The sequence below is a fragment of the Zeus faber genome, assembly GCF_960531495.2.
Source record: "Zeus faber genome assembly, chromosome: 4".
Classification (NCBI taxonomy): domain Eukaryota; kingdom Metazoa; phylum Chordata; class Actinopteri; order Zeiformes; family Zeidae; genus Zeus; species Zeus faber.
Genome location: NC_137191.1, coordinates 2,820,040 through 2,844,362, shown reverse-complemented (window position 1 = coordinate 2,844,362; position 24,323 = coordinate 2,820,040). Strand labels below are relative to the sequence as shown.

The window sequence follows — 24,323 nt, the reverse complement described above, 5'->3', positions numbered from 1 at the left end:
CTTGAGATGGGGTGGGGTGTGTGCATGGGATGTGAAGATTGTTCAAGTTTTGAAGCCCGAGCAGCATGTCTTAGCCTGTAGATGGCAATGGCAGGAGAAGGACTGGTCCCAAAGTTGGGAAGAGGATGTCTGGGTGCTCTGAAAGGTAGAGGTGCCACCCAGCTGTTAGTCTCATCTTTGTGGAACTCTTCCTCTATAGTTTTTAGGAAGGCCCTATCTTTGAAATATGGAGCACCATTATCATCATTCTTGGTTCTCTCAATTACTGAGCTGCCAAGCTTATCTTTAGCTGCCTTATCAGTAGAGAAATTGAAGTCAGTGAAGGAAACACGTTACAACGTATTGACTCCCCGCCGAGGTTCACCGTCTCTCTGATATTTCTCTCTGTATTTCTCTCTGGCAGGGTGTGAGGAATGGGTCGTCCATTGTCAAGGATTTGCGTCTTTAAGGTGCTGATGCTTGGCTTATGTACATTCCCAAGGCAAACCTCACCTATGAGGGCCCAGTCTAAGTCCAGTCTCTGTGCAAAGGGAGGGTTGTCTGGTCCCTTGATTTGTTGTCTCACCTTGTGCACTCATAGAATATCATTTCCAGAGTAGTAGAGTAGATTCTGTATGTATGTCAATGTAGCTCTGGGATGTTGTGGTGTAGGGATGGTGTGGTTTGAGCAGCCACACCTGTTCTGGGTTGAGGTAATTGGGACCCAGGCTCCGTGTGGCTGTAAACCTGTTGCTCATTGATGGGTCCAACGAGCAGCAAGTAAAGCCCCATCCCCACACACACACAGATGAGGAGCCCTTGTCATGACATGCTGTCCCTCTGCTCTGGGGCTTGTTCCACCTAGCCCCATCTCTACAATAAACTGATCAGGGTTGAGACTTCTTTCTTCCTGTGCTGTAGGCTTAGGCTCATGAGTGAGAGGCTTGGAGGTTTAGGGGCCAGGGCAGTAGTCACTTCCGTATTCTCCACATTTGAGTGCTTTCATGTAGTCTTTGATGAAAGACTGTTCTCATTCAGGTAGGTTTTACCCTCCTCTATGGGCTTGGCTCTAAAACCTCTAAATTTGGCGAGGGAGTGAGGTCTGCTGTGGATGGGTCAATTTTTCACAGATCATTGTTGTGCATTGCTCTCTCTGTACTGTTATCAGCTTTTGAAGTGTTGTCGGTCTTGTGCATGTATATGGGAGTTTTTTTAATTACTCTTTCCCTGTGAAGGCTTCTCATACTTTGAAGGACTACTAATAGTGCTTGAAAAGGCAAAACTTGGATCATTTCTAGTTATTACCTCTTTACAGATTACAGGTTCACGTGAAGAAGGAGAGTGGTAGGAAGCATTCTCCATGTTCCTCATTGAACCCGGGAGATCTATTTTTCCTGGACACCACAGTTAAGTTTCTCCACAATTCGATGTCATGAGCTGTGTTCAGGTAGACCAGGAAGGTATCCATCTTCTTAAGTGGGCTATAACTTCATAAGCAAATCTCTGCGTTCTCTAGGTTTGATGTGATCCCTACTGGTTATGCGGGAAAACAATCCAACTTGGGGAATAGTGCTGCTCTGTAATACCTCTGGAACACCATAACATTCCAGGAGCCTGTCACATACAAGCCAACGAGCAGAATACGGATCGCTAACATACACTCAACAAATTCTTCTGACATGCTCTGATGATTCTTACTTACGATTACTTACTTACGACGATTCTTAATTACTTACGATTCTAAGAGATCTAGTTCTTTGCTAGAGGTGAGATCCAAGCCGTGGATGGCATTAGTAAAGGATGATTGCCATGCTCTGAAGCTCTTGGGTCTATCATGGAACTTAGTGAGTCCAGCAGGTCACAAGTTCTCTTGGTGTAAAGTATTTGGCAAAGTCGCTCATACTAATAGCTTCCCTCTCAGGTGCATAATGTTGTTTACAATTGGAAGGGTGTTCGTCATAAGATCTATGACTTAATAGAAGTTTCTCTTTAGAAAGAGAAGTTTTGCCAGAAGGGTTTTGGCCGGATTGGTGCGTACAAGACGGCGAAGCATGACGATTTGACACTTTTACAGTTTCATCTCTGTAGACCTGTCTATCTGGTGGCAGTCGTTAGCCCTGTTGCCTCACAGCAAGAAGAGCCTGGCCATCCTAGGACCTTTCTGTGAAGAGTTTGCATGTTCTCCCTGTGTTTGGGTGGGTTTCTGCCAGGTGCTAGGCTTGGGCAGTTGGTACAATTTAAAAAAAATTACTGTGATGTTTATGTGATTTTATGTGTTTGTCAGGGTTCGCCCGGGGCCATCCGGCATCGGCCACTAGATGCCGCCAGTACTGCCTCACCAATGTTGCTTTGTTTCAGTTCCTGATTACCCAGCCTCATTAGGTTATATGTTTTCACCTGTGTCTCGTTTTGTCTTGCCTATTTATACCCTGTCGTTTGCCCAGTCTTGAGTTTGTCTAGCCTCCTGACAACGCTCTCGTTTCCAGGCCCACGAAATTCTAATTTGTTTTTTTGTCCGTTTTTGGTACTTGTTTCAAGTAAAACTTTATTTTTGCCACCTCGCCTCTACCTCGTTCTCTATACCCGGGTTCACTCGGCATAACCTCATAACAGCAAGACTGAGCCACAACATGGACCCAGCAGAGAGTCAGCCTCCAGAGATGGAACGCATGCTGAGGCCCTGCCTCCTGGAGCGACCGTCTAGTCTGGGCGGAACACACTCACAACACTCTGCGCTGCTCTTCCACCGGCATGTCCCCATTTCAGTGCCAGTTCGGGTACGTACCTCCTCTGTTTCAGGAGCAGGAGGTGGGAGTGCCGTCAGCCCAGCGGTTCGTCAGTGGTGCCGACGGACCTGGCAGAGGGCTCGTCAGGCGCTGCTGAGGGCATCCCGGCAGCAGCGGATCCAGGCCAACCGACGGCGCAGACCAGCACCTATGCTCCGTCCAGGCCAGAGGGTCTGGCTGTCCACCAGGGACCTTCCATTGCGGTGGAGTCACACAAGCTCGAGCCACGGTATGTTGGGCCCTTCAAGATCGTGCGGTGGGTCAATCCTGCCGCATACCGTCTTCTGCTCCCCAGGTTCATGTGGATAAATCCCACCTTCCACGTGTCTCGTCTCTGACCGGTGGTCACCAGCACTTTGGCGCCCACCAGGACGCCTCCTCCCGCGCTGCGCTTCATTGACGGCCGGCCCGCCTACACGGGCCGCCGGCTCCTGGACTCCCGCTGGGTCCGCAGGGCCCTGCAATATCTGGTGGACAGGGAGGGTTACGGTCCGGAGGAGCGCTCCTGGGTTCCCTGGTCCGGGATTTCCGCCGTCACCACCCGGCACTTCCTGGGGGAACGTCGGGAGTCGTTCCTGGATGAGGGGGTCCTGTCAGGGTTCGCCCGGGGCCGTCCGGCATCGGCCACTAGATGCCGCCAGTACTGCCTCATCAATGTTGCTTTGTTTCAGTTCCTGATTACCCAGCCTCATTAGGATATATGTTTTCACCTGTGTCTCGTTTTGTCTTGCCTATTTATACCCTGTCGTTTGTGTCCTTCGTTGCTCAGTCTTGAGTTTGTCTAGCCTCCTGACAACGCTCTTGTTTCCAGGCCCACGAAATTCTTATTTGTTTTCTTTGTCCATTTTTGGTACTTGTTTCAAGTAAACCTTTATTTTTGCCGCCTCTTCTCTGCAACTGGGTTCACTCGGCATAACCTCGTAACAATGTTCTTCTAACCCTTATTGTGGAGTGTATTGTCTGAATCAACCACAGAAATGGAATTTATTTCTCTCATATTTTTTCATGTGGAATTTATTTAGTTTCCTTAGTTTCTTTCTTACTTGTATGGTGAATGAAAATCGTAAACCTAATGTTGCGCACGCATCGGTGACCGGAGACGCTCCTGCGGTTCCCGACTCCTGTGTCGGTTTGACTGTTTTCATTTTAGATCTATTTATTTTTATTTGTTCCTACTTGTCCCCCAGCGATCACCAACAGTAATTTTGCACTATCGCACAAGCCTACCAGGTGCTCCGGTTTCCTCCCACCATCAAAAGACATGCTAGGTATGCTAGAGGCGATGTGTTGGTTTGCACCCTCCGGATCATGACAGGACGCTGGTGTGTATGTTGCCGCTTCTCAAATCTGAGATACAAGACTCAGATTGCCTCAGTATGTGACTGTGTGTAAAGCAGTATGTGACTGTGTGTAAACCGCGTCTTTCAAGTCCCCTTGAAAGACGCGGTAAATTAAAGCCATTATTATCTGCAATGAGTGTGGGTTATCATCGTTGCTGTGTGAATGAGTCACCTGGGTTCCCCATGGACGCATGGTCGGCCAGGTGGAAAGGTGATAGTGTCGACAGTTAGTCACTGCTCCTGTACACTACTACCTATCTACCCACAACTAATACCTACTTCCTGTTTCCTGTGTGCAATACATAGAGCAATCCAACAGATGGCACCATTGCACATGAATTAAAGCAGAGGACAAGAATAACTAGCAATTATGTTTATTATCAAGACTTTATACTATTGTATTTTTAGATGGTAGAGTGCTGCTGAGGGGCTGTGTAGCTCCCCCTACAGCTCTGGCCCTCCTTACACTTGAAAGCACATTGACAATAAACGTCCTCTCAAAAGTAGATCCTGCCCAACTCCGTGTGCACACTGCACCAACCCTCTGTCTCAGAGGCTGGTACAAGGAGTGCAGTATATTTTAAAGAAGGTCCTGTGGGTTCTTACAACATTTCCTGCCTGCTAATACCAGGTGATGATTTCAAAAGTGCTATGTAAGCAGGCACGATCATTTCTGTGTCGATAGACGTACAAAAAGACACTTGCCTGGTCTATATTTTGCCCCTTTTGACCCAGGATAAGTATACATGACAACAACTTGAACTGCCTAACAATTAGGTATACAGCATACAGTAGGAGCCACTTGAAGAGGGCTGTTCCAGCCCAAGGTCTCTCTCTCACAGCCAAATGGCAACCAACTTCCTGTCAGTTTCCAGCCAGTTCCCAGTCAATTACCAGGCGGCTCAATTACCAGGCGGCTCCCAACAAGGACGTTTTTTAATTTACATTTTTAAAATTACGAAGTTTAATAGCTTTGTCATGGGGAACTCAAACTAGGTCTATGTAATTATAGTTTCAAGTTGTGGCAGGCCAAGGGGGCTTGGTCAAGCCGCCGCTGCAGACAGGCGGTGCAGGGTCCCATGCTGGGGGCTCTCAGTTGCTGCGGATCGGGTGAATCAACGGAGGGAATCCACTGAATTGATCCGATCCTAAAGCCAAGAAGAAATATAGGATTTGTTGTCCCCGCAGTGAGGATCGGGACATGGTGCGGACCGGGCAAGACGAGGACTCTACCCAAGGTACCAGACAGGCACCTAAGTGCCGATCGAGCAGACAATTTTTCGTATTTGCCTGCAAACCTTTAAGTTGTCGTTTTGGCCCATGAGCCACATTTTGTTTAAATCCTGGGAATAAATACATGCAACCGGTGCTTTTTCGCCTTTGCCTGCCTCCTCTCTCTCATTCCCTGGTCCTGGTCCAGAACACACTTCTACACAAGTGTATTGTCAAATACTTGATAACAATGCAAGCATCATTACCGGTAATGAGTTTCTTAGTCTGAGAGCCAACTCAACTTTACATAATAAGTAAAAAAAGGGCATAGTAGTGATTAAAATAAAACAGTATTGAAAAATTTTTATTTAAAGAGTATTTAAAAAACTTCCAAAGAGTCGTGTAGTTTAAATAATATAAAAGTATTTACCTAAAAGAAAGACAAAATAAAATTCAGAGAATAATGAGTGAGTCAACTTGATAGTGGACATCTTACATAGCCATTGGCCACAACAATACATCGTCATACTGAATGGCAAGATAGACACAGTGTAGTAGACAAACACAACAGTGTACTACTAAGAAGACAAAACAGGTATGCAATGCAATACTTGATACATTAAAGTGACTAGTGGTAGATTATGTAAACAGCAGTTTTCCTTCTTTTTAAAGTGTATGGATTAATAAATTCTAGCCTTTGGCCTTTTGATTTCAAAATTAGGGTCTTTGAACTATCTCATTTTAATTTACTTCAAATAATTGTAAAATATCACAAAAAAATTCTGCATTTGAGCCTCTCTTTCTGGGAAACAGATAAACAGATAGATAAACAGATAATAGATTGATTTTCCAAATTCCGAAAAACAACAAAGGCGCAATAAAACACAAAATCAATAAATAAAAGTCAGAAGAATAAAAGCAGCACATATAATATAATCATAATAATTTGTACAAATGTTAAAGAGACTAAACAGTGTATGGATCCTTCTGAACACTCAAGATTCTTTTACTGTTGACACATTTTAAACTCCATGGTTTACTTTATGGATTAATTGCCGAATATTAAATAAATTACCAACTATTAATTAAGAATAATTAAGAAGTTTTAAGATGATAGTAAATTGAATATTTGATTGCCGCTCTAGAGAGAGGGGGAATACAGAGAGGGGGCCATTGGTTGGGTGGGAATTTTCATCTCTGAAAAAGGGGTTGATTGCTCCATTGGAATGTGAATATTTTTGTCAATGCGTCTGCGTTTACACATGTATGGGTTAGGTGTGGGGGCTTCCAGACCTGTTGGGTGACACAATGTTTGGGAATTAAGTGCAAACAAAGAGAGAGCCCAAGGCTTCAGCTGTAGCCTACTTCGGAGTCACTCAAAAAAGGTGTATATATATATATATATATATATATATATATATATATATATATATATATATATATATATATATATATATATATATAAAATTAATATATAGGTACTCCTCACCTAACAACCTACTTGTTTAACAATCGTTCAGACTTACGACCAGCTCTCTGATGAGTCTGAATTGTGCTCAGCGGGCTGGTGGTCTAGTAATCTAAAGGTTGCTGGTTCGATCCCAGGCTCCTCCTGCTAGCATGCTGGAGTGTCATTGAGCAAGACACTTAACCCCTAATGGCTGCGTCCATCGGTGTTTGAATAATTGTGAGTCGCTTCGGATAAAAGCGTCTGCTAAATGTAATATATAGGCAAGGGCTCAGATTTTTTTTTTTCATTCAATAAACATTGTTAAATGAAATAAAAGATCTACAATAAAAATATTATTTTTTATTGTATTTTTAAAATTTTTATTTGAGATTTTTTTATTATCGCTGAGTGTACTGGTCACCACCAAGAGCCATGCGACTCAACCAGACGGACTCCCCCATGGGACCGTGGTCTTACATCTGGACCAATCACCGGCACTTACAACACTGATGGTTCCTCTTGTGCCGGTTAGTCCCTGCCTGGGAGTAGGAGCGCAATAAGTTGCTCAAAACGGAGTTCTAATAACTACGACCTACCTACAGTAGTTCCTGCAGTGTGGACACAATAAAAGGAACAGTTCCTCCAAAAAAGTCCTTAGAACTATGAAAAACTTCCTGCGGTGCGAAAAAGCACGATATGAGGAGTTTTGCAATCCATGAAGTATTGCAATTAAATTTGTTGAAATATTTCAATAATAAATTATTTTATGTAAAATAAAATTAAATAGAAAATATCAAATTTAAGTTATGAGGTGATAGGATGGGATTGATGTATGAATACATCCGCAGCGAAGGGCTCGTCGCCCAGGTGGAGGAGCGGGGTTCGGGCAGGGAGGTGCACTAAGCCCATACCTGACAAAATTGAGATTTGAAAATAAGGGCGAGTAACTGACAAGGTGTCCCTGTTACACATGGTTACACGGGGTGTTTTCATTAGTTTAATTCAATGAAATACATCTACAATCGAAAAAGAACACTGATTCATTCATTCTTTAAAATCATTCGTTCTTTTAAATCAGAGATGTATATGTTTATTCTATTATATGTACAGAAAATATGTTCAGTTCCGAAACATGTCTTTTTCATTAAACAAACCCAAGATTATCCGGTATACATGAGTTGCTTTACATTTTGAACCCCTGTTCCTCCCGGTGGACAGATAAAGCATTGCAACTACTTTTCCACAAATGCAGCCTGGGGGCCGTTCCCAGACGCCGGCGCATGTATTACGTCATTGAGGGGGATATCATTACAAGCAAGAGCTGAGCATGGACCCGACAGGGACCCGGGAGTGACCCTGCATGGGTTACTCCCGCCCGAGCCATAGATCTGCCTAGTCCCTGTCATGTTCCAGCTGCCCTCTCGAAGTGGCTCCTCCTGTAGCGTGGTCCTGGTAATTCACTCATTTAAACAGATTATTTTTTGCATAAAGTCTAGAGATTGTCAACCATGCAACTCACTCCTCCTCAATCCCACTTCAGGTAAACAGTATCAGAGCTCTGCAAACATGCCACATGATAGATACCTGCCTGTGGAACCTATGGAACTTCATACAACATTTAAAACACAAAACACAACAGAAACAGATGTTAAGATAAAATAAAACAAACTTACAGCAGTTAGTGACAGCAAAGCTATTGGCAACCTCCAGATTGTCTATGTGCGGGGTCAGTCTGAAGTCTGTTGTCCCAAACTGAACCATGCCGACTCTGAATGCACTGTACTCCTGATCTGCGCCCCTGGGGAATAAACCACCTGAAATATACAGAGAAGAAAGTTTAGAGAGGAAGACTCAAAGATATTTGTTAGTAGTGATGCAAGACTCACAAAAGATTTGTGAACAGAGAAATATTTTAATTTATCTAGGAATCGTGAGTCACTCCCGCAAAAGTGTTTTGTTTGCAACTCAGAGCGAGAGATGAACCTGAAGAGCGAGAGATGCATGCGCCCAAAGCAGAGGCAACGTCACCCAAACCGATTATCGAATGAGATCCATGAGTCACGAGTCACGCATGCGCCTCAAACAGAGGCAATGACTCATGGATTTCATTCGTGAAGAAGGGTGAAATAAATGTGTAAAAAGGTTGAAGGCATTTCTTTGCATATTTCATATTGAATGTGAATGATTTACACTTTGAATCCTTCCTAAACTAAATAATGTTGACAGAATGGATTGATTATAGTGAGAATTCCATTCACAACTCAGAGCTGAACCGACTCTTCTGACTCGTCTGAATCAAACTAACAAAGAGTCGGAAAATGTAACACATTTTTTTACTGAGTCACTCATAAAGAGCCAAATCTTCAAAAAGAACCAAACTTCCCATCACTATTTGTTAAAAGACTTTCATGACATTGTTTCTCCCTTGCTCAGACCTTCCCTGGACACTCACTGCGAGTCACTTATTCTTCCGTTTAAATTGGGCTACAGGAAAGGTTGTTCCCATTTACAGTATATCCTCCATTTTGTTTGGTTACTCTCCCCTGTACAAATGTTGCACCTTACAGAAGAAAAATATATTAGCATATAGTAAAAAAAAAAAAACATTTGAATATATGGAAGGCCATTTTTCTTTTATTGTAATTGTTCTATCACAAAATGTAGACTGTGAATCACCAAATGTTCTACTATTCAGGTATAATTATACGACTTATCTTGCATATCTTACATAACCTTACTTTACATTATATTGTTATGTTATGTTATGTATATTACGTAGCTTAACATTTAAGATAAATCATTTTTAAAGTTAAGAGGTGTAAAAATGTTTTTTCGTTTTTATAGTACTGGTAAATAACTAGTGTAACGCTCTGTGTGTATAACTGTGAGGGGCGAGACCGGGGTTCAAGTTCATTAGTGGGTTGTAAAACTTGGCAAAAAAGAAAACAACGTCTCATCAGCGAGACTTTGTACGAGGTCTACAGGTACGAGTCAAACTGGGAAGAGTCTGCAAACCACAGCTGCCCCTACACAGCATGCTCCTATATGATGGACCTCAACGCCACACAGATTATCACGCATGTTGGAAAGAGCTGATCCACAGCAAACAGTACTCCATCAAAACAGCAGGTGCATGACTGGAGACCCACTAGCAATAGGTGCATCCATGTCTCTCCCAACAAACAAATTCATCAGAATACCAGGGCAAGTGTATGACATAGAACAGCTGGAGAGTGTCCTAATGAATGGGCAGGACAGCTTATGGCCCTAGAGCATGAGATCTTACTAAACCAACTTCCACAGGAAGTATGGTCAAAACACAAGACAGATGTAGAATGTGTAAAGTCAGCAGAGCCTGTACACATAAAACTAAAAAAGGAGCTCGACTACCCCACCTGAATCAGTATCCTCTCAAACCAAATGCCATTGAAGGGTTCAGTCCCACAATCTCAGGACTAGAGAAAGCGGGAGTTTTGACGAAAACCTCAAGCCCCTGCAACACTCCAATCTTCCCAAATAAGAAACCACATTCTCAGGATTATTATTTGGTACATGATCTGAGGGCTGTTGTTGACGCAAAACCACCGGTTGTCCCTGACCCTCACACCCTACTCTCTAATATTCCGTCGGGTACAAAATGGTACACTGTGAGCGATCTATGCGCAGCCTTTTTTAGTGTGTCAGTACATCCTGATTCACAGTATCTGTTTGCACTTACTTATCAGGGCTCCAAATACACATACACAAGGCTGCCACAAGGGTTTTTAGACAGCCCAACAACCTTCAACAGGGTATGGGCCCAAGACCTACAGGACCTTCAGGTCAGGACTTGTCAAACGGAACTCTCCGCCTGGGAGACATGTTCTGGCTGTGCAAGAAAAATGAACAAGTTGTGTCCCAGCTCCAACCTAACTGGACAGGAATTTGCGCCCCAGTTATGTTAACAGAACAATTAACAATACAAGCCCCTCAACCGGAGCAACCAAGAAAAAGGCACAAAAGAAGTGCGACCACTCCATGGCTACTAGATCCTCAGGTATACGTTGCGTTTAACCAAGAGCTTTATGGCGTACCAAATGACCTTCGGGTAATAAGCGAGGATTGGATGGTGTCGGGACAAGTCGCAGGCTCGATTCCCATGTACGGACAGGCAGTAAATGCTCAGTATCTAGCTCGCAACAGCAGATGGGTTAATTACTAATGGTACAATCAACATCACTTTATAAACCACACTATACAGGCTTTAGAGGGAGTGAGAAAAAAACTGCATGACAATTCCCTCATGACCATGCAAAACAGATTTGTTAGAGAAACACTACTTGCATCCACAAATGCCCACTGCCGGCTGTGCCCCCAGAGGAAGGACAAGCCAAGGATGGGTTTAAACACAGCGGCCACCATCCAAAGCGTGCATGTGTGGTGTGGTGTGTGAGTTGTCTACACTTTTAAACTCCTGAATAATTTCACTTTTATAAAACATTTTACTGTTAAATAAAAGGCTTTTAAAAAACAAAAGATGTTGTGTGTCGATGACGCTGTTCGACTTCCCTCAAAACACAAGAACAATGCAGAGATTGCACCATTCAGCAGGGTGTCAAGTCTCCATTCAGCAGAGTGTCAAGTAGCTATGTGGAAGTAGCCAGGCTGTGTTGGTCCTCTAACCATTTGCATTCTGGGGGCTGGCTGAATAAAGCCAAGTGCGGGGGAAAACTTTGAAGGTGATTATCTCAGAATCACAGTTTGCAAGTCATAGCTTTAAAAATATTTGCTTGATTTGCACAAGTGACACCTTGTTTAGAAGCTCTGATTTTTCACTTCCAAATGATGCAAAAAAAGTCAAAAGCCACCTACCCAAAGTCTGTGGTGGGCCACACATTATTGGATCGCACATATTCTTGTAGTATTTGTGCTCTCACTAAAGTTGTTTTATTATGCATTTGCTCACAGGTACATCTATGTTTTTGCTTGTTTGCACGCAATATATCTAGCCTACTCATTGTTCCCATTTAAAGCCATGTTATCCAGCATACTCAGTGTTACCACTTAAGGTCATATGTAATCCAGCATAATGAGTGTTACCACTTTAAAGTCATTCGTTAATGCTCGTTTTCCTGTGAGAATATGACTTTAGAAGTCCCAAAGGTGGGAATCTTGTGGTTAATTATTAACCCCACATGACAAGAAACTGATTACATGTTACACTTCACCACCAATATTCAAGGTTTATGTATATAATGTATGTAAAAATGTATGAAAAAACCCAAAACTAAGGGAGTCATGAAAATAAAAGAAAGAACTTAGTCCTCTACAAAAACATGCCTGGACAGAACACCAGCCAGACACAGTTAAAACAAGGGAACATGCCCAAGCATGAAACACGACACCTTTAGTTCAGAGACCCTGAACTGAAAGGGGCGGGACGTGTACTAGGAGGAGGGAACATCTTGGGTAAATAAGAAGAGCCAAAAGAACGGTTTGGCAGTCTGTTTTCCAGAGCCATTCACGATTTATTGCTGTACTTGACTCTTAGATAGACAAACTTTTTTGCATCAGACTCATCAGATCAGGTTCCAGTGTTTTTGCTTCCAAGTTTTTGAGACCAGAACAGCTAGAAAAGTCGTTCAGAGATCCAGACTTTTTACTGGCCCAGGTCTGAACCTTCTTGGTCATGTCATGGACATACAGTAGAACACAGAGTATTTATATGCCGTTTCATCTCGGACAGAGTTAGTCTGCAAGTGGAGTTCAACGTCTCAACCTGCAATACCACTCTTTATTCATTCTTTAATCATCAAGAACTGCTGCAAAAACTCTGTCCTGTGGATGACCTGTGAAATGACAAGAGCACAGCTTTTTGTGACAAAGAACGACCACCAATCCCACTCTTTGGGTAACTATCTTACCCTGTGTTGTTCTATAAACAACTAATCACTACTCCAAGACATGACATGTACATGGAAAAACATAAACATAGAAACATGTATCGACAAAACAGAGTTAATTAAGTCCAGGAAAACCAGAACAGCAATTTGGTACGTGGCCTCTTCCTGTCATAGTCATGGCAGTAAATGAGGGAGGTAAGGAGAGGTAAGTAACCAGGAGGGTGTTGGAGGTGTGTTCAAAGGGGATGCTGGTGGTGTGTGTGTGCCTGTGATGAGACCACCTGTATGTGTGTGTGTGTGTGTGTGTGTGTGTGTGTGCCTGCGTGCGTGTGTATGTGTTGTGTCCGGTCCTGTGCACTCAAATCGGTGAGTGCACAGGACCGGACACAACACAGTTGGTTCTTGTGTATAAGGTCGGTCTTATATAGTAGCGCCTCCAAGTAGCGGAAAGGCCCAGAAGCCACTCCTGAGGAGTGTCTTACAGACACGCCACGGCCGCAGGAAAGCCCCGAGCACCCTGCCCTTCAGCCACAAAAGACACCCCACCTGTGTCCAAATTGTGTGTTCTTAATTGTCATCCGATCATTTTGAATTGATATCCCTGATCGGAGAAATACAATTTTCTCATAATTTGGTCTCATTGGTGATATCTGCTGTACGTCAATGAAAAATACACCGCATGAACTGCTCTTGTGATTGTGTAAAATAATAATTGTATTTATTTATTAATTTGCTACTGATTGTGTAACCAAAATCCAGATTCACATGAGGTTAAATTAATTTGTGTTTTGATCTGCTGTGGCAACCCCTAACTCGAGCAGCCGAAAGAAGAAGATTCCATCCTGAGAAAAGCCTGCACTGTCCCTTTAAGAGCCAAATGCACTACTTCATGACATAATCTCTCTGCTGCGCTGAGTTCACGATGGGCAGACAGAGGGTACGGACTGTTTTCTGTGTTGTAATGAAATAAGTTTGTTGTTTTGTTGTATAATGATCGGGTGTGGTGTCGTGTGTTGAAGTGTATATTGTTTTTGGTTTTGTGAGCATGCAGTTGAATTGTCATGTGGTGAATATTGTTGTGGATGCACTTTTTGCAGGTGTTTGTAGAAACGTGAGCTTCCTTCTCCTACAGGTTTCCATGCATTGTTCTGTGTTTAACAGTAGACGCAATGCCCCTTGTGGGGTGGAGGAGCAACTGTATGTTCCTTTTCATTTGAAATTTTCTGGTATGTTGAACTCAGTATTTGTTCTATATGATGTTTGTTGTTTTTACGGTGAAAAGCACTTTAGAAGACTTATGGGCTACCCTGAGTTTGTGCTAGGCAGAGAGAAGGAGACGCGATGCCCCTTGTGGTGTGGAGGAGCAACTGTATGTTAATTTTTCATTTGATTTGTGCAGATCGCCAATAAAAGAGTGACCACAGCAGCCGTGGTTGGAATCTTTCATTCGCAACGCGAACACAAAAACACAACGCAGGGAATTCTGCATGTTAATGGGTATCCAACCAGACCACACTTTCACATAATACACACCCGTTACAATTGGATAGCTGCACATACGACCCTCAGTTCCAATAAATTCCAACATGGAACGGTCACTGAGTACCGATAAAATTGACCGTCACCAAGTTTCAGCATAATGCAACCTGTAACTCTCACTGAGTTTTAGAAGGACATAACCTGTATGTATAACTAACATGTAAATGGCTAGCTCAAACTTCAAATTAACTTTTCAAATGAACTTCACTTTTAAGTGCAAATATACCTTTCTATTATATTTATATGGTACTTTCCATTCCAAAATAAATTGCAATAATTGCAAAAAAAAAGTAATAATTAAAGTGACAAAAAAAGTCTTGTAAACAGTGCCTTTTTCCGAACATGAAATTTAAAACACTTTAACCTGGCCACACCATGTGACGAAAACTCAAGCTTTGAATAACTTTTAGTCGTGAAGGTGTGTTGTAGACAGTCGCCAAGTTTGAAGTCGATCCAATAAATCACCTAGGGGGAGTTTGCGAAAGTAAAACCAATAGGTACAATAGGCACATCAATTAGGCACATTCTTATCTGCTCTCTGAGCTCAAAAACTCGGGACAAGACTTTTCCTGTTGACAGCCACCTTGCTTCACTGTGAAACAGCACAGGTTGATGTTCAGCTCCCATCTCCTCACAGATAGCAGAGAAGACTCTTGTTTTTAGTGGTCTGGTCTTTATAAAAGTGACTACACCTACAATGTCAGTCACAGTGTGTATAATAAGTGTGTCCACTCAGCATTAGGTGAGGCCTTCTTGATGAGCGCCCCAAGTCCTTTTCTCATCCCTGTCATGGTCTGTGCACCATCACTGCAAACACCAATGCAGTTCTCCCACTTTAGCCCATTCTCAGTCAGGAAGCAGTCCAGCATTTTGAATAGCTCTTCAGCTGTGGCTCTATCTCTGACATATTTACAAAAAAGTAGATCCTCACACAGGGAGTTTGTCATGTCAAAACGTATATAAGGGATAAACAAACGGTCTTTGTTGCTGTCAGTTGCTTCATCGAACTGTAAGGCAAAACGTTTGTCTTTGAGTTTATCTACCAGCTGTTCTTTAAGATCCTAAGCAATGTCATTTATACGTCTGGCGACAGTGTCATTGGACAGAGGGATAGTTTTTATTTTTGCAGCACTTGCGTCATCAAGCATGACAGAGACCATGTCTAATGCTGCAGGCAGTATCAGCTCCTCTGCTATGGAGTGGGGTTTTTTGCACTGAGCAATTTGGTAGGCCACCTTATATGACGCTAACAGTGCTTGCTGGTTTACTGAAGTAGCATTCACAAAGCGGGACGATTGTTGGCAATATTCGGCATGTTTTCGCTGAAAAAACTCAAGCGGCTTATCAGCGTGAGTGGGGTGTAATGTCTTTAAGTGATGCCTTAATTTATTTGGCTTCATGCTGTCCGCTGCCAACATTTTTAGAGACAGTAAACATACCGCTCTTTCCTCGTCTCCCACCGTTGTCACAGTGAAGCCAAGCGCTACATACGCTTCGTCATATTTCCTCGTCTTAGCTTTCGGGAGACTTACGTTTGTCTCATTATCTCTGTCTCTCTCCGCCTTTTCTTTTCATCCCTGTTAAATATTTTTCCATGGTGTCTCTTAAGGGTTTGTTATCTGCACTTTATATCTCCTTCGTATCTCCTGATCTCCAGCTGTGCTCTTGTTCAGTGCAAAAAAAACCCTACCTGCGGCAAAAAAAAGCATGTTCCCCGGGGTCACAGCGCCCCCCCCCCGGCATCGCTCCGAGCCCCCCCAGGGGGGCGCGCCCCACTATTTGAGAAACACTGCTCTAGCGTAAACTTTTTACGTTTTCCATAAATTTCACCCGAAAGCCGAATATCCCTAACTTTTTGTGAGTAGTGTGTGTATATATACACTACTCACAAAAAGTTAGGGATATTCGGCTTTCGGGTGAAATTTCAGGATGAACCTAAAATGCACTATAATGTTTACAGGTGAACTTAATTTGACCTTCTCTAAACTTTTGAATGCACATGTCTAACTGTTCAATGTTTCAGTTATTTTTGCACAACTTGCTGTTCTCTAACAAGGAGCTGAATGGCAATTTCACAACAGGTGTTTGATCCATGAATTGACCAATAAATTCACTGGTTCAATTATAATTGGTATTTAAACAGTCCTCTTCATCATGCTGTTCACATTTTGACATCATGAGACCAAGACGACACCTAACAATTGATCAACAGTACCTCACCATTGTGAGGTTACAAACAGGATGTTCTCAGAGGGAAGTGGCCACTGAGCTTAGAGTGTCACAGCCTGTCATCAGCAGGTTGCAACAGAGATACAGAGAGACTGGAAGAGGCATGGAAGTGGACGTCCTTTGGCCACATCCCACACTGATGACCGCTTCATTGTGAAGAGTGCCCTGCGGAACCGGACGATGAATGCCACTCAACTACAGGCATATTTAAGGTAGGTGAGAGGCACCCAAGTGTCACGTCAGACCATTCAAAACCATTTACATTGGCGTGTTACAGTGTGGACAGGTGTGTCCAACTGTTGTTGGCTTTTGTTTCAATAAATTGTTTGAGATGAGGAAATAACCATTGCATGCTTCTACTTAAATGCCCTAATTTCATGATATGATAACACTGTAGCGTGAACTTTTTACATTTTCCATAAATTTCACCCGAAAGCCAAATATCCCTAACTTTTTGTGAGTAATGTATATATATATATATATATATATATATATATATATATATATATATATATATATATATATATGTGTGTGTGTATATGTATGTTGTATGTATGTTGCTCTAGCGGGTTCTCTCCCAAATAGGAACCTTTCTGTGTGGAGTTTTGCATGTTCTCCCTGTGCTCACATGGGGTTTCCTCCACCTAATGTCAGTAAGGACCCCTGCCAAAAAACATGAACACATCATCGTCTGACCAGCGATGGACACTTGCTACCTGGGCGTGTCAATGAATGCTGCCCAGGTCTGCTGTGTGACAAATGAAGATTGTTCTTCGTATATTATTACATTTAGCAGACGCTTTTAACCAAAGCGACCTACATTTACTTAAACACCGACAGACGCAGCCATCAGGAGCAATTAGGGGTTAAGTGTCTTGCTCAAGGACACTACAGCATGCTAGCAGGAGGAGCCTGGGATTAAACCAGCAACCTTTAGATTAATAGACAACCAGCTCTACCTGTGTTTTTGTGTGTTTGTATATATATACGCACATGTCTATATATATATATATGTGTGTATATGTATGTATGTTTACATATATATATATATGTGTGTATATATATTTGTATATATGTATATATATGTATATATATATAAATCAGAATCAGAAATATTTTATTAATCCCAGGGGGATATGACTTAAATGTAAATATATATATATATATATATATATATATATATATGTATATGTATATGTGTGTGTGTGTATATATATGGGGCACAGGGTCTCTCCAATGTCAGCCCCTATGCTGAATTTATGAAATAATCAGAATTTACATAACTGCAGCAGGAAAAACAGGACGACTGGAAACGAAAATCATATTTTCGATCGATCGAAAATACGTTCGCGCGCAAGCGCGCGCTTCTAAAATGAGCAAAATCTAAAGGCCAACGTGAACGAATTTATGAGCCCGGATATTTTAATATATACAAAGCATCAGCCAACGTGAACGAATTTATGAGCCCGGATATTTTAATATATACAAAGCATCAGCCAACGTGAACGAATTTATGAGCCCGGATATTTTAATATATACAAAGCATCAGCCAACGTGAACGAATTTATGAGCCCGGATATTTTAATATATACAAAGCATCAGCCGCAGCAGCGCGCTCCACCTGCCAAATGCCTGGAGCTCGCAGTCTTGTGAAAATAAATAAATAAATAAATAAATAAATAGATAGAAAGAGGGAGAGAAAGAAAGAACGAGAATATCATGGTCAGGGAGAGACGGAGAAACGAAGAAAGGGAAAATAAACCGCTATTAGCAGCGTAAAACACATACGAGCCTACCGATTTGGACGCTCGGTGAACCGCAGAATGAAAACGGCCACGAGAGCATAAGCAAGAGAAGTGGCTTCATCGTCGTCGTTTTCTGGTTCATCTTCGGGAAACACCGTGACGGCGGCGGCAGTACCAGTTACGGAATAAACATATCCTTGGGGTCGGGGGGTGGGGGGTCGCCAGTATGTAAGTACGGAAGGGTGACAGACTCGAGCTCTGCGGATGTCTTGTCCTCCTCACCGACGAGCGCGTTCTGCTGCTGTTTGACGGCTGGGGGTGGGGGTGGGGGTGGGAGAAGCGGGGGAGATCTCAAGGACGGTAAAGGAATACAGATGAGGCACCCTCGTTTGTAGACGGAGAAGCACGACACAGAACTGCCGAATTATTATTATTATTTTTTTCAAATTGTATTTGTACTTTGTGTTCCAAACTATAAATGAACTAAAAATAAAAATAAAATTACTAAATAGCTAATTTCCTTGCACTTTGGGTGTAAATTCAACAATTTACACCAAAGTGCAGAAGGAGAAGCAGTTGTGGTAAAAGTATAATAGGAAGAAACAAGGGCAATAATCATGGATGGATTACCTGTGCAAACTCAGGCCTAGGGGCCCAGGAGCTCAGCCAGAGCCTGATACATGATGTTGCTGTCACTAACTTTCCATTTGTTGCCCCACAGTCGACGTGCTTAGTCTTTCATATCAACAACAAAGCCCCGAAAATCCCTCTGTAATAGCCTAAAAATGTACTTTGCAGGTGTCACCATGGCACTGTCAAAGTGAATGTTGCCCACAGTTTATCTCTAGGACTTTAGCGGTATAGTGCTCCATTGTTGTCTCAGGCCTCTAATGTACAGTCATGGTTTATGCAGAGCCCAAAATGTTGCTTTACCACCTCTGATCTGTCTGAATAGGGCCCCTGAGTCCATGGGTCTCCCTCCAGACCAGAAACTGTGTGGCCATACAGTTGATTTTCAGGCAGTGCAAGGGAGGGGGTGCCTGTGCCTGTGGTCCCATTGTGTCATAATCCGTCTATGGGAACAACTGTTGAAATTGTATTTAATTAAGATTGTAAATTTGATTGAAAATAAATCCTGACTTCCAAATTCACGCCATTAATTATATTAAACTCTCTTCTCAGCTCTATGCATGTGTCTTCCTAAAGTTTGACTCTTTTGTCAGAAGTCTGGAAAATTTAGAAACTATTAGTTCAATGGTGTATTAGGGACCATCAACAAATTACACACGTGCAAAAACTATTTTTAGCAGCAACAATTAGAAACTTTTTAATATAAATAGGTTTATGACGGACAGTGTTTTATCACCAAAAAGTGCTCCAGCCTTAGCTTTTCCAAATCACAATTTCATGATATTTTGAATAATTAAAAATTTCAAAGTTCAGTGAATTATTTTCATGTGACTGAGAACACTCAAACCTATACCTTTATGCTTCTAGGAACGAAACTGAACATTGCAAAGTCTTTTTTTTTTACATAAATGTTCAGTTTTTTTTATTGTAACATTAAACATTTCCATCCATCCACCCATTCATTATCGATACAGCTGTCTTGCATGGTTTCAATACCTTACGCATCCACTAGTTGTGGCAGTAAGCCCCCTTTCACCATAGACATCAAAGGTAAATAAATGAATAAATAATACCTCATGAAATTCAGTGATATTCACCTCACTTGTGGCTCTAAAATACAAAGATGACTGTGATGGCTGTCAATTGTAATTATTTAACAAGGAATTCTTTCTTGCAGTTTTTTTGGAACGTTTGTATTTTTCTGTCGTTTACTATGCTCAAGCTAGAAATGTAGGCATTTAGCACTTCAAGTTACAACATTAAGTATTACAAATTATGAATGTAAACGTTCACACATAGATGTACTTAACTCAAACAGTGATGGGAGTTGGACCCAGTCAATAATAAAGTTAGAAGAACTGCCTTTGCCGTAGCCACCACTGACACATTGTTCAATAAAAATAAATGAAACCCGATTGGTTAATAACAAAATTGCTACGTTAAACAAAATGGAGCATGATCGCTCAGAACAATAGAGCAGCTGATTGGATGAGAACCCTTCCCTGAATGCAATTATGTGGCAGTAAAATGATAGTGCAAGAACAGCCAACAACCTCAACTTGCTTCAGCTTAGCAGTTTCTATGGGAAAGCTTAGTCTATTAATTTTATGTCAGTGTGTTATTTCCAGGTTAAAGTGAAGGATTTAGTGTAAATCAATTTTAATGCAAATCAGTTCCAACCAGCAGTATAAATAATCTCTCATGTTCAGTAAAGGGAGGGAGTGTACACACTCTCCAGACTGACACTAGAGCAGGCATGACCAAAGTCCGGCCCCCAGGCCAAATCCGGCCCATATGTGGCCCGCAGCACGTACAAAAAAAGCAATTTTATATTTCACCAGAGGAAGGCAGTAGACTTGTGGCCACATTCTCGCCGCGTGACCCCTGTGTGAACTTTTACCACTGTGGTATATTTTTTAGCCCATTTCTAAAATGGCAACTGGAACTAAAAAAAAGGAAAGTTGACAACGAGGGCCCCCGTTTCCAGGACAAGTGGAAATCTGAGTATTTTTTCACTGACATGCAAAACAACTGCGTGTGCTTAATTTGCCAAGAGACTGTGGGTGTTTTCAAGGAATTCAATATTAAGATTCAAGATTCAAGATTTTTATTCGTCACTTACATATACATACTTTCATACATATATGCAGTGAAATGTAATGCAACGCACCCGGTGATAACACACAATATGTCCTAGGGAAGATTTCTAATAGCCCAACTAACTGACTCCTCAAACGTAATACAGTAAGTCAAATACTTATAGAATAAAATAAAAATATATAGAATAAAATAAAATACAACAAAAATAAAATGAAATGAAATGGAATAGATAGTGGGAATATGCTTATGTATATGGAATAGGCAATTATGTTATATACAGATATGTGCATTAAAGTGGCATGTGAATAAAGTGAGGTAGTGTTTGGGATAATACAGCACAGTATACAACAGTACGGCGCAGCAATACGGTATCACGAACAACCCTGAACAGTGAAGGTATGCGGTACAGTATGCTACATACAGTACAGAAGGTAGTGGAGCCTATGTGTATGGCTCAGTGAGGACCCCTGGTGAGGTCAGCATTGACAGTTCTAATGGCTTGCAGGAAAAAACTCTGTCTCAGTCTCTCTGTTCTCGCTGTGTGACTGCGGAGGCGCTTGCCTGACCGCAGCAGCTGGAACAGTCCGTTGTTGGGGTGATGAGGATCCTTCATGATCCTGCGGGCTCTGCTGCTACACCTCCTGGTGTATAACTCCTGCAAGGGGGGGTGGGTAGTTCCAGTGGTACGTTCAGCTGAACGCACCACCCTCTGCAGGGCCCGCCTGTCCTGAGCAGTACAGCTCCCAAACCAGGCAGTAATGTTGCCTGTCAGGATGCTCTCCACTGCTCCAGAGTAGAAGGACTTGAGGATCCTCACCGAGACCCGGAATTTCCTCAGCTGCCTGAGGTGGTAGAGACGCTGCCTCGCCTTTCTCACCAGAGTGTCTGTGTGTACAGTCCATATTAAGTCCTCTGTGATGTGGACTCCCAGGCATTTGAAGCTGCTCACCCTGTCGACAGAAGTCCCATTAATCACCAAGGGCGCGTGCGTCCTCGATTGTGATCCTCGCCTAAAGTCCACAATCAGCTCCTTAGTTTTGCTGACGTTCAGGTGTAGGCTGTTGTCCTGGCACCAGAGTGACAGGTCAGCCACCTCCTCGCGGTAGGCCTTCTCATCACAGTCGGTGATCAGGCCCATGACCACGGTGTCGTCAGCAAACTTGATGATGGTGTTGGAGCTGGACCTGGCCACACAGTCATGTGTGTACAGGGAGTACAGTAGGGGGCTGAGGACGCAGCCCTGGGGGGATCCTGTATTCAGGCTGAGGGAGCTTGACATGTGCTTCCCCATCCTGACCACCTGGGGGCGTGCTGTGAGGAAGTCCAGGATCCAGGCGCACAGCGGAGCATTCAGTCCGAGCTCCTTCAGCTTGACAGCCAGTCTGGTGGGAACTATGGTGTTGAAAGCTGAACTATAATCAATGAACAGCATTCTCACATAGGCCCCCTTCTGGCCATCCAGGTGCGTGAGCGTGGTGTGCAGTACCTGGGAGACCGCGTCATCCGTGGATCTGTTCTGCCGGTACGCGAACTGCAACGGGTCCAAGGTGCAGGGGAGGGAGGCGCAGATATAATCCTTAATCAGCCTCTCGAAACACTTCATGACCACCGAGGTGAGGGCCACCGGACGGTAGTCATTCAGGCAGGCAGGAGAGGCGATCTTCGGGACAGGAACGACGGTGGACCTCTTGAAGCAGGACGGGACCACTGATTGTGGCACGGTGGCGCAGTGCATTGCACTGCTGCCTCACAGCAAGAAGGTCCTGGGTTCGATTCCGGCCTGGGGCGCTGTTGGCACCGTGCTCCGGCGGGTTATCTTCCAAAAAAACAGGAGCCTTTCTGTGTGGAGTTTGCATGTTCTCCCCGTGTTCACATGGGGTTTCCTCCACCTCACGTCAGTAAGGACCCCCACCAAAAACATGCACCCATCATCGTCTGACCAGCGATGGACACTTATCACCTGGTCCCCGGGCGCGTCCACGTATGCTGCCCACTGCTCCTGGCTGTGCCCCCGGAGGAAGGACAAGCCAGGATGGGTCAAAAGCAGAGGAGCCATTTCACCGGCCACCATCAAGCATGTGCGTGTGTGTGTGTGTGTGTGTGTGCAAGCATGTGTTGTGGAGTGTCGTGTGATGATTAAAGACTGTTTCTTTCTTCTTCTTCTTCTTTCTTTCAGCCAGGGAGATGTTGAATATTGTAGTGAACACCGGAGCTAGCTGGTTAGCACAGGTCTTCAGCACTCGCCCAGATATGCCGTCTGGGCCCGCAGCTTTCCTGGTGTTCACCCGCATCAAAGCCCTCCTGACCTCGTGCACGGACACTGAGAGTGCGCGCTCGTCCCCAGCGGTGTAGCTCCAATTAGCCGGCGAGCTAGCGGTGCTGCTGCCAGACTCGAACCGCGCATAAAAGGAGTTCAGTTGGTTGGCTAGGGAGGCGTCCACACTCGTGGCTGGGGAGGAGCTGCTCTTGTAGTTTGTTATTGTTCGCAGCCCCTCCCACAAGCGTCTTGTGTCCCCCTGCTCCATCTGTAGCTCCACAGTCTCTCTGTACGTCCGTTTGGCGTCCCTCACCGCCCTCCGCAGATTGTACGACGCCGTTTTGTAACTGTCCATATTTCCAGATACAAGCGGCACTATCAGACGAAACATGCTAACATGCTAACTACGATAAGCTAACGGCAAACGAACGCACCGAAAAACTGAAGCAACTTGAAGCTGTTTTAATGGCACAGCAGCGCTTTTTCAAAAGAGCCTGTGACTCAAATGAAAATTCTACAAAGGCGAGCAACGAGGTGGCGATGCTTATTGCCAAGCACTGCAAACCTTTTACTGAGGGTGAGTTTAATAAAGACTGCGTGATGAAAATGGTGGAGAAAATTTGTCCTACAAAAAACAAGAGTTTGCCAATGTTTGCTTGGCTTGTAGCACTTTGGCACTGAGGATTGAAGAAAATTCATCTTGTATCAAGAGACAGTTAGAGGAAAAAGGAGTGGAGTTTGACTTTTTTTCGTTTGCCTGCGATGAAAGCATGGATGCATCTGACACCACTCAGTTACTGATTTTTTTGAGAGGAGTGGACAATGAAATGAACGTGAGTGAAGAGCTACTTGACCTCCAGAGCCTTAAGGACAAATTTATTTGCTTCTGTTTGTTCCGCCGTAGATGACATGAAACTACAGTGGAATAAAATCACTGGCATTATTACGGACGGCGCACCTGCCATGGTTGGTGAGCAAAGTGGGCTATCAACCCTAGTCTGTAAAAAAGTCAGCAAAGAAGGAGGCAAAGCTATAAAACTCCATTGTATTATTCACCAACAAGTTCTATGTGCCAAACATCTGAAATATGATCACGTTATGAAACCGGTGATAAAGGCTATTAATTATATTCGCTCCAGAGCCCTGTGTCACCGCCAGTTTGAACAGTTTCTGA

General features: G+C 43.3%; 1 protein-coding gene across 3 annotated transcripts in view; it reads right to left on the bottom strand.

Moving 5' to 3' along the window:
- The window catches only part of LOC307228650 (glutamate receptor 2-like), a gene marked incomplete at both ends in the record, with an annotated part of 122,609 nt that extends 104,326 nt beyond the window's left edge, over nt 1-18,283 (bottom strand). The window contains 2 exons of one of the 3 annotated variants that reach the window (XM_079998380.1): nt 8,441-8,581; nt 18,214-18,283. In XM_079998380.1, coding sequence (XP_079854506.1) covers nt 8,441-8,581; nt 18,214-18,283 — 211 coding nt within the window. The remainder of the gene's footprint in view (nt 1-8,440; nt 8,582-18,213) is intronic. The other 2 variants (XM_079998381.1, XM_079998382.1) reach the window with 2 other exon arrangements.
- Between the last annotated feature and the right edge of the window lie 6,040 nt (nt 18,284-24,323).